The following is an 11,238-nucleotide window of genomic DNA, read 5'->3' as shown; positions in this document are numbered from 1 at the left end:
GTTTGAGGGTGCAGTCATCTCTGATACTTTGAAACCCTCACCACTCTCCGCTAAAATCAAATGTTGTGGCATACAGGCTAGCATTCTTAAAAAGAGCATACATACATTTAAGTATCCGTCCGTGTTTATGTACTGTGTGTGGACAATGTGCTCAGACATACTCATCAGAAAGGAAAGTTTTGTTTAATTTTCTTTTTTTGTGTAGGCCTATGCATTATTGTTCTTTCTTTGTGTGTGTGTGTGAGGCGGACTTGGTGCACTGTTAGTTCTTTGTTTGGAGGGGGGTGGACAAAAAACAAGAATGTATCAGAATGTACATTACCAAGCCAAATGTGTATATTACTAAACTTTCCCTCAATAAAAATGTAGGCATACTTGTTAAAAAAAGATGTCACCTGGCATTTGAAAGCCTCAAGTATCACTGACCTCAAGGATGAGTTTGAGGGTACAATCGTCTCTGATTCGTCCCTCGCAGCGTGCCATGGCGACCAGATTGGCAAACCAGACGCAGGGGATCCAATACTTATTATACGGAGACTGGAGACTTTCAAAGCGCTTACGCTCCTCACGAGTCATGAAGCCTGCGGAGAGAGAGACAGAGAGACATTCTGTCATTTTGACCCTTTTTCAGTTTTTAACTTGATAGAAATAGTAACAGTTATTATTCTCCCACTTCCACACTGAGATTCACTTTGGATCATTTTCAATGAGGAACATGAATCTGACAGGAAAAATACCTTGACCCCCTTGCTAACGCCCCCTGTACATTTCTATTCTATTGTCCCTGGGTCATTTTGACCCGTATCACTTTGGGGGGCTTATACATGAATATTTTCTAAACTCTCTGATACAATAGTGATCACATGTTGAGTGGACAAGGCAGAGGGTGAATTAATAATAATAGCCTATAATTATAAGTATAGGCCTATATTAAAGTAATAGATGTAACGGCAGACAGAGAGACTGGGAATGCATGACAATGGGAGTGTGTGAATGTGTGCATGTGTTTGTGTGTGTGTGTGTGTGTGTGTGTGTGTGTGTGTGTGTGTGTGTGTGTGTGTGTGTGTGTGTGTGTGTGTGTGTGTGTGTGTGTGTTTGTGTGTGTGCGTGTCTCCATACCTGCCTCCACCACGTGGTCGACAGTGGGGAAGCGCTTGAAGACGGCTGTGCTGACGCTCCTGAGTATCAGTAGTCCCGACAGGCTGGCGTACCTCATCAGCGTGCGTCTTAGCAACCGGCCCCTCTCATCAGCACCCGCCAGCCCCCCCGACAACACGCACATCAGCCGGTCAGGCAGAGGGATGCTGCGGTACTGACTCCACCAACGGTTAACGATCAGAGTCACGTAGAAACCTGAGGGGCAAGCACACAAACACATAGCCAATACAGTATGTAATGGCTAGATAGAGATGGATAGATACACATAGTGTGTAATGGATAATATCAAAGGGGACAGTTGTCCCGCCGGGACTTTTGGGGTACAATACTGGCTCTCTGACAGCTACACCAAAGAGCCAGGCTCATTGGTGTAACAGTCAGAACACACTCACATTATTATTGTTATTATTATTATTATTATTATTATTATTATTATTATTATTATTATTATTATACTGTATTGTCAGGCAGCGGGATGCTGGTGGAGTCACTTAATCGTCACATAGAAACCTGAGGCACACACACACACACACACACACACACACACACACACACAGTCACACACAAACACACACTTCCCCACCTAATACGAAGGACATGGGGATGAGGCTGGCGTAGTGGTTGCAGTAGATGGAGAGCTTCTCAAATGAACGCCTCTGGTCCTCCTCAAGGAAGAAACTAGAGAGAGAGAGAGAGAGAGAGAGAGAGAGAAATTAGTTCAGTTATTCAATTTCAACAAATTATGTATGGTATATACAGTTTAAAGGTATTGTAATAAAGATTTAATAAAGAGAAAGGAGGGCGTTAGTGGTATCCAACTGGTGCCGTTGGAGGGTGCAAAGTTCGAAACAAAACGGTGCCTCGACCGAGGATCTTTTTCATGTGTTTTATATCAAAGGCGGTCCTCAAATGATGCTTATGGAGGTTTTCAACTGATGTGCCAGCGTACCGAAGACGGTCCTCACCGGCATGTGACATTTGTTATGTGCTATGTGCTATGCTCCTAAAAATCAACTGGTGGTCTTGGAGGGTGCAATGTTCAAACCAAAAATGAAGGGGAAAGATCCTTGGCCCGGGCACTTCAGTTGATTTTTGTTTTTCTCTCTTACCCTCCATTTTAGTTTTGTAACAAATAGGGTGCATTCCAATATGCGACCTTGCGTCCTCCACTTGTGCTTGTGGCCTCGTAGGCCTACCAGGAAGTAATATGTCGTGATGACATCACTAACAACAGCATTGTATTTCAATATCTGTGAGTGTCCACAGAAGCAAAGAGTAGAACTCGCACACCAGCAGCCGATGCAATAATTGATTTATTGCTTTACATATGTACAAGTGATCAAGGTGCTACCCAAAAGTGCAAAACGTTTTCAGTGTTTGCACTGAGGAAGGTCTGGTGACCGAAAACGTTTTGCACTTTTGGGTAGCACCTTGATCACTTGTACATATGTAAAGCAATAAATCAATTATTGCATCGGCTGCTGGTGTGCGAGTTCTACTCTTTGCTTCTGTGGATTATCGCTTTGGAACCAACGCACCCACAAGGACTGGAGTTATTGGCGCGACACCCCTCTGTCTTTTGTCTAATATCTGTGAGTGTAAAGTTTTTTTCTCCTTTTCAAACAGGATGGTAAATGAAGAATAGTCCCCCCTAAAAAGTGTTTTGGCGATAGGCTGACAGCGGGGAAACTTAATTGTTTTCTCCATGGAGGCGGGGTATCAGCAAAACGTGAGGCCACAAGCCCAAGTGGAGGACGCAAGGTGGAATATTGCAGTGCATCCACACGGTCTTCACTCACCGGTAGGTGATGCTGATGGCAGAGTACATGGCGAAGAAGGCGAGCACCTCCTTGTAGAGAACCTTGTAGATGCTCCCCCTCCACGCCAGCAGCAGCTTGGAGAAGCCACAGAACCGAGCATTCGCCACGCGCGCCGTGTAGGTCACCGTCATGATGCCTTAGCCCTAAAATAACAAAGCAGGACTCCACAGAAAAGAGAACAAAAGAGAGAGAGGGGTGGAGAGAGACAGGGAAACAAAAGAGAGAGAGAGAGATATGGTGCAGTCTGATCTTAGTTCAGCAGCATCTTGGAGAACTCGCAGCGCTGACCATGCACACCCTGTAGGTCACGATGGTCATGACGCCTTAACCCATAGTGCAGGCCAGCCAAAAACGTTGGAAATAAAATGCCTTCAAGGCAGCGGGTCTGCTGGCACACACCACCCAAACAAGGGTTAAGGTTAAGTTTCAGGGTAACTGTGAAAATGGGCTGAGAGTTAAGGTAAGGGTTAATGTGAAGGATTAGTTAGGGCCTCCCAAGCACTGCTGCAACAGTGGGTTAGGAACACAGCTGCCTCTGGGGCAAAAAACAAAACAAAACAAGGGAAGGTCCAAAGCAGTCTAAAGGAGAGGAGGACTGTAAGTCAAGTCCACTTTTGTCGAGTCCAAAGCAAAGTCCGAAACAAATCCCAGTTCAAAGAGGTTCTGGGTTGAAAAAACATCAGTGAGGGTCCAAAGCGGTCTTGAGGAGAGGACGGCTGTAGACAAGTCAACCTTTGTCCAGTCCAAGACAAGTCAGAATCCTAAGAGATTTGAGGCCGAGACAAGTCAGAGACAAGGAGCCTCTGGGGAAAAACAAAAAAACACCAGTGAGGGTCCAAAGCGGTCAAGTCCACCTTTGTTGAGTCCAAGAGGTTTGCGCCCGAGACTAGACCTGAGTCCAAAAACACGTAGGCTACACACACGAAAGAGAGGTCAGAGGGAAAGAGGGTGATTAGGAGAAGGAGAGGGGGGAGAGAGTGGCTTATCTTTTATCTTGTGGATGGAGATGAGGACTCACTTATTCACTCAACTTCACCATCATTCACTGAGCTGTACCATCTCTCGTACCTGTGAGAGAAAGAGAGAGACGCGGATGTTTATTAGCCAGGCTGCGCCCTGCTAGTGACGCAACACCTTCACATCGAATCGCGATTGCAAGTCTGTGATAATCAGGCAAGATATTTGTTACCTGGCGACAAGTGGTCAGTCATTCAGTCAGCTGTAAAAAGTCTTGCGCCTGTGTCTTAGCTGCCGTTGTGCGTAATGTAGAGAGAGAGAGAGATAGAAAGAGATGGAGAGAAAGATAGGTGTTTATTATATTTCATCTTGTGGATGGAGACAAGGATTCATTCAGTCATTCACTGAACAGGATAACAAGTCTCACCCGTGTGTCTCAGTCCGCCTTTGTGAGTAATGGAGGAGAGAGAGAGAGAGAGAGAGAGAGAGAGAGAGAGAGAAAGAGAGAGAGAGAGAGAGAGAGAGATGTTTATTATATTTAATCTTGTGGATGGAGACGAGGGCTGACAAGAACTCACTCCCTCGTTCACTCGACAATAACATCTCTCCTCTGGGTCGCGCCTCTGTTTGAGGTCAGCAGGGTGCGTAACAGAGAGGGGGGGGGGCACTGTGTTCCAGGCCGTCACCATTGCGCGTAACGGAAGTCAAGGGTGAAACAACACCAGCATGCGAGAGGACGGGGAGTGGAGCAGAGCACGTCTCTCTGTCTGTCTCTCTGTCTCTTTCTCTCTCTCTCTTTGGTGCCAATTTAAGTCTGTCATAGAGATCAAGTTGATCTAAAGTTGTTTGTACAGTACGTGGAGACATACAGTAAATGATTAAATAAGAGTGCAACCAATTAACAATCTGTCAGTATATTCTAAGCCGCAGGGCTGCTGACAGCTGACTGGGCTCCTGACAAAACCGTACCATATGAAAGGGCCCGAATACCCCCCATACACACACGTGCATACGGCTCCGGACAACTGACCCGTAGTCCACAACTTTGTAATGTGTTATTACAGTACAGATTTCATCATCATCATCAACATCATCATCATCACATCATCATCATCATCATCAAATATAACACCACCACTATCCCCATCACCACCATCATCATCATCATCATCATCATCATCATCATCATCATTATCATCATCACCACCATCATCACTTCTAACACTACCACCATCATCATCACCATCACCACCACCATTATCACCATCATCATCATCATCATCCTCATCACTGCCACTATACTTACCTCATGGACAATGACTTTATCGTCTGTGTGAATCACTGCGTGTTCTGTCCACTGCTCATTGTTTCACACACATCAGTGCTGAAGTACCACAGACACTTTCCGCATAAGATCAATAGTATACTAGTGTACTAGTCACTTGGGGCAAGTTGAATTAGTGAAAGGTCCCATCCAGTTAATGGTAATCCGATGTAAATTCCAGCTTGTTGAAAAGTAGTCCGGTGAATGGTAACCCAGTGGTGTAAACTACTCCGATTTAGAGAAAGGTAGTCCGTTTTATTGCAATCCAGATAAGTCCAGTGTAAAGTACCCTATTGAAGTCTAGTCAAGTGACTTACTGAGACCTAGCGGTGTACGTAGGGATGCTGCTGTTGGTTCCTCAGAGAAAGGGGCAGGGGACAAAGGGTATATGCTGGCTTGCAGTGGGGAAAATATTCTCCTCCTCTCCCTCTCATTCTAGAGAGAGAGAGAGAGAGAGAGAGAGAGAGAGAGAGAGAGAGAGAGACAGACAGACAGACAGACAGACAGACAGACAGAGAGATGGAGGAAAAAAGAGAGCCAGAAAGAAAGAGAGAGTGGGTGAGAAAGAGAGCGTGTGTGTGTTTTAGAGAGAGAGAGAGATAGAGAGAGGGGGGTGAGAAAGAGAGCCAGTGAGAGAGAGATTATAGGGCAGAATGAGTGAAGGGGGAGAAACTTAGACAACCTTTTCAATAAGACGCTAATGGGGAAAACACTCTCCTCCTCTCCCTCTCACACTGGAGAGACAGACAGACAGACAGAAAGATGGATACACAAAGAAATACAGAGACAGAGAGAGAGAGAGAGAGAGAGAGAGAGAGAGAGACACACACACACACACACACACACACACACACACACACACACACACACACACACACACACACACACACACACACAGACAGACAAAATAGAAGGGGGAGAGAGGAAGAAACACAACCTTTTCAGTGAGACGCTAATGAGATGGATGACAAAGTGAGATGTTGGACATCTACTGGAGAAAAGTGCCGTCCTCCACTCCCTCTTTGGTGTGTGCATGTTTGTGTGCGTGCGTGCGCGCATGCGTGCGTGTGCTAGTGGGGGAGTGCAGAGAAAGAGAAAGTGATAAAGAGATACGGAAAGTGACAGAGAGCGAGAGAAACAGAGAGGGAGAAAGAGAGAGAGATGGGGGGGGTGGGGGGGGGGGGGAGAGAGAGAGCTTGGGAAAGCTGGTGCCTCTGTGCTGCAGTGCTGGTGGTGGTGGGAGGGCTGAGGGCCTAAAGTGCCCGAGGGGAGAGAACACACACACACACACACACACACACACACACACACACACACACACACACACACACACACACACACACACACACACAACAGAGCGAGAGAGAGCTCCTTACACACACACACACATACCTCGTTAGTTCAGCATCCCGCAGCTCGGAACCGGACGTGCATGCATGAATGACTGAACATGAGTGTGTGTCTCTCGCTCTGTTGTGGTTGTGTGTGTGTGTGTGTGTGTGTGTGTGTGTGTGTGTGTGTGTGTGTGTGTGTGTGTGTGTGTGTGTGTGTGTGTGTGTTTTTTCTGATGGATCTCCGGTGACAGCCCAGTGGACCAACCAGGGCCCGGCCTAACCCAACACATCGGCTAGATAAAGTTGCAGCCTAGGGCCCCCCACCTGCCAGCGAGGCCCCACAGGCTAGATGTGGCTTCAGGGGGGGGGGGGGGGGGCACCAGCCAGGGGCCTCACAGGCTAGAAATGGCTGCAGTCTGGGGGCCTCCACCTGCCAGTGAAAAATTGCTGTTGTTTTGAGTGTTGTTTTGATTAATGCTCTTTTTCCCAGTTGACATGCCTGTAATTATGAGACTGTCAATATGTGTGTGTGTGTGTGTGTGTGTGTGTGTGTGTATAGGGAGGGGTGACAGAAACCTGCAGTCTAGGGGCCCCAGCTCATCTCAGTCCGGCCCAGTGGAGCAGCCAGGAGCCCAGCCTGACCCGACACGCTGCAGTACAGCACAGTACAGTACAGTTGGCTGCACCCATTAGGGGAACAATTATGAAGCAAAAGCAAAAGTCAGCAAAACAACCTCCTGTGGCAGAGTCCACTATCTGGCGCATACCTAGGAGAGGCCTAACCCCAAGAATGGGAGTACTGATAGCTTTTAGATATTCATAGATCAAATTTGGCAATAGGCAACACAGTTTCAAAGAGCAGCTAGTTGCAATACCTACTTTGGCCACCATCCTTGGCCATTTTCTATCTATACATATAGAGAAATTACCTGTATCTAGTCAGGTTCATTACGTTTGGATCTGAACCTTTCGCTGGATTTTTATGGGGATTTGGAAAACTATACATTTTTGAAAAGTATATTGTATAAGCAATCAGAAAAAACATGTTTCCATTTGCACAAATGTCTGCATGGCGGCCATCTTGGATTTTTCAAAATGGCTTCCGAAAAACCATAATTTTGCAATATCTCAGCTTCTGAATGAGCTAAAACATTGATTCAAACTGCTAAACCTACATTTTCAGGGTCACTGAATCTACTGGTGGTAGTTTTAATGTTCTCAGACAGTTTGTTACCATGCTAATTTATTTGAACTGGTGATTTACTGTATAGTATCTACAAGTAGATGCATGTCTGTCAAGCCCACCATACAAATCCCAGCTAGAATGTGCAAAACAGTTTACGTGTCCAGCATTGTGCTGTATATATCCAGGCTTGCTTGTGCAAAGCTCATACCAGCTACATTGTAATCCAGTAAACAGGAGCAGTGCCATGTAGTGAATATATTGAATGTCAACAGGCGTTAATTTTTTGCCTTTTGCCTTCCTTCAGCATGCATGTATTTTCTGTATGATGATCTGGAAACTGACTGCAAGACACAGTTACAAATCAAGTAATAAATTGGTGTTATTAATATTGTTAATGCACATACTGTCATTAACTGGTGTTGGTGATGGTGGTGGAGTGTAACGGTGAGGGTTCTGTTTGCTGTTTGTTCTGGTTATAATCATGGGTGAAGAGCATCGAGGTGAACAAGAGGCATTATCAAGCATTATGAGCTCATTAACTGGAAGCTGTGTGTTTTATGCCAGTCTGATGATGCCAAAAGGTGGTTCTGGTCCAGAATCCAAGATTAGACGTCGATGGACATGTACTGGAAGTAGTTCAAGAGGGGGCCAGTCTGAGTGATGGCGGCTATGTTAAAATCAAAAGACGACTGCAGAACTGCACTAGACAGGCCACAACCTCCCAGTGATGCAGCACCTTCTGCACTGCTTCTAGGCAGGCCAAGAGAAATGTAAATATTGTTTCTGATCTCAAAAAAATCGGGAACTCCACTCACTTGGTCGGACAACAGTCAACCAGTAGCAAACCTAAGGAGGCAGATCAACCATGCCGTTTGGGAAATGTTAATTGTTATGGACTTGGTCAGACCAAGTCTCGAAAAATGACTGAAAAATGACTGACCCAGGCACCTCAGCATCTGATTCTTCTCCACTATCCACAAGATTTCGTACGAGTCCACTCGATAAGAAACCATGCTTAGTGGCACCACGATAGTGAACTGCTTTATCAGGTCAAAACTGCAAATGGCAGTAAAGCTCTAAAGGCTGCTGTAAAGTCCCAGAATCCCACCCTGAAAACAAGAATGACCACCAGCATCTCAGCAGATGATGCACATTCAATTGCTGTCCAATATCACAAAGATTGCATTCAGTAGGAAGTGGCTGAAAAAGAGAATCCTCACAGTCTTGCCATAACTGAAATCTGTCTGTTCTAGATGACCTAAAGAAGTCCCTACTATCCAGAAGCATGGAAAGAAGACATGGTTCATGCTGCAATGACAACTGATGAATATGATAACATGAAAGCAATTTACAAAGCAGCACAGGTGACAAGGACAAACATTGCAACCTTCACCAAGACAGTCCAGGGAACAGATGCCATACAAGTATCCAGCAACATCAATGATGTCCCAGCTGAATTGTACAGACTAGCAAGGGTGTGTCTCTCTTTCGGCCACTTTCTACTGAATGCAAGTTCATGATTCTCCAAGGTTTCTGAATCAAGCATGTTGACATACATTTTTTTCAATGATGTCCATGCTTTGTTTTGTGTTTCCACATCAATACGGTTGATCAGCTCAAGCAGACATGTTAATGTCAAGGCTTCTTTGAGAGTTGTATTTCTGTCAGGCCTGAGTCTCGCCGTACATGACACATGTTTTGTCCCACAATCTTTGTGATATCATACATCAATTGCATGTGCATCATCTGCTGAGATGCGGGTGTTCAGTCAGTGTGAGATTCTGGGACTGTTCAAAAGCAGCCTTTGGAGATTTTCCGGCATTTGCAGTTCTGACCAGATAAAGTAGTTCACCATCGGCCTTTTGGCAGATGGAGCTTTGTTTCTTGACGAGTGGAGTGGAGAAGAATTAGATGTTGAGGGGCCTGGGTCATCCATTTCTGTTCATCCTCTCTTCTTACCACGCTTATTGGCTGTGCACCGTCCTGTAGAAATGATGTGCATGTTGGTTGCTTGCATGCTGTATTTGAACCTTGTTGGTTGCACCTGAGTGACAGGAGAGATGCTAGACTGCTTTCTGTGTCCCTGGTGTCTCAGCTGTGCAGTTCTGCAGTCGTCTTTGGATTTAACATGGTCCCAATCACTCAGACTGACCCTCTCTTGAACTACTTCTCGTACATGTCCATTAGTGTCTAATCTTGGATTCTGGACCAGAACCACTGTCTTGGCATCATCAGACTGGCATAGAATACACAGCTTGCAGTTAATGAGCTCATGGGCTTGACATGTCTCTTGTTCACCTCGATGTTCTTCACCCATGAATATAACCAGAACAAACAGCAAACAGAACCCTCACTGTTACACTAAAGCGCACTCACCAACACCAGTTAATGACATGCTCGTATGTGCATTAATAATATTAATAACACCAATTGATTTGTCACTCTGTCTTGCAGTCAGTTTCCAGTATTATCATACAGAAAATGCATGCATGCTGAAGGATTCCCCCAAATGAAAAAATTGAACACCTGTTGACACTCAAAACATTCACTATGTGGCGCTGCTCCTGTATACTGGATACAATGTAGCTGTGAGATTTGCACAGGCAAGCCTGTAAATGTACACCAAAATGGTGGACATGTAAACTGTACCAGTTTTGCACATTCAAGCTGGGATGTTTTACTCATAAATACTATAAATCAATAGTTCAAATAAATTGGTGTGGTAACAAAATGTCTGACAACAATAAAACTAACACCATTAGATTCAGTGACCCTGAAAATGTTGGTTAAGCAGTTAAAATCAATGTTCTAACTTATTCAGAAGCTGAGAAATGACAAAATATAGGTTTTTCGGACGCCATTTTGAAAAATCCAAGATGGCCGCCACCTGTGCAAATGGAAACATTGTTTTTCTGATTGCTTATACTATCTACTTTTCAAAAATGTATAGTTTTCCAAATCCCCATAAAAATCCAGCAAAAATACATAATGAACTTGACTATGGAATACTCTACTAAGGTCTTCCCCAAAAGTCACTCTACTGACCCTCTCTCCTCGTCCCAAAGGGGGGGCAACCTAGCCTGGTGAACCAGCGCCACCCGCTGGACGGCAAAATGTTTTGTCTACGGGTGGGTCTGGCCTCGCATAATGATTCAATGAAGCCAGAATGCCATGAATCTGGCAAACCAATTACAACGCAAAGATGTATTTTGAATCAAAGCGGGCAGGGTTTTGAGGGAAGGTTGTTCTCATCAACAATCTTCGGATGTATTATGCATCGAGGCCAGACTGAATTAGACATCCACATTTAGTCTGGTTTATCAGGCTAGGGGCAACCGCCATTCCGACATACCGCCATTCCGACATTGACGTTCAATTGTCGGAATGGCAGTATTTTTTTCCCCATGAAACGTCCCTCCATTCCGACACCCCCACCCCACATCTTGGACTCCTTCCGTT

The 11,238-nt window shown here is 45.2% G+C and overlaps 1 protein-coding gene across 1 annotated transcript in view; it reads right to left on the bottom strand.

Moving 5' to 3' along the window:
* best2 (bestrophin 2) overlaps positions 1-3,109 on the bottom strand; it is a 17,302-nt gene extending 14,193 nt beyond the window's left edge. The window contains exons 1-4 of the mRNA XM_063206111.1: positions 2,958-3,109; positions 1,742-1,836; positions 1,120-1,353; positions 427-581 (exon numbers count right to left, since the gene is read on the bottom strand). Of these exons, the coding sequence (XP_063062181.1) occupies positions 427-581; positions 1,120-1,353; positions 1,742-1,836; positions 2,958-3,109 (636 nt within the window). The remainder of the gene's footprint in view (positions 1-426; positions 582-1,119; positions 1,354-1,741; positions 1,837-2,957) is intronic.
* Between the last annotated feature and the right edge of the window lie 8,129 nt (positions 3,110-11,238).

Source organism: Engraulis encrasicolus, chromosome 1, assembly GCF_034702125.1.
Source record: "Engraulis encrasicolus isolate BLACKSEA-1 chromosome 1, IST_EnEncr_1.0, whole genome shotgun sequence".
Taxonomy (NCBI): Eukaryota; Metazoa; Chordata; class Actinopteri; order Clupeiformes; family Engraulidae; genus Engraulis; species Engraulis encrasicolus.
This window is presented reverse-complemented; position numbering and strand designations above follow the sequence as displayed.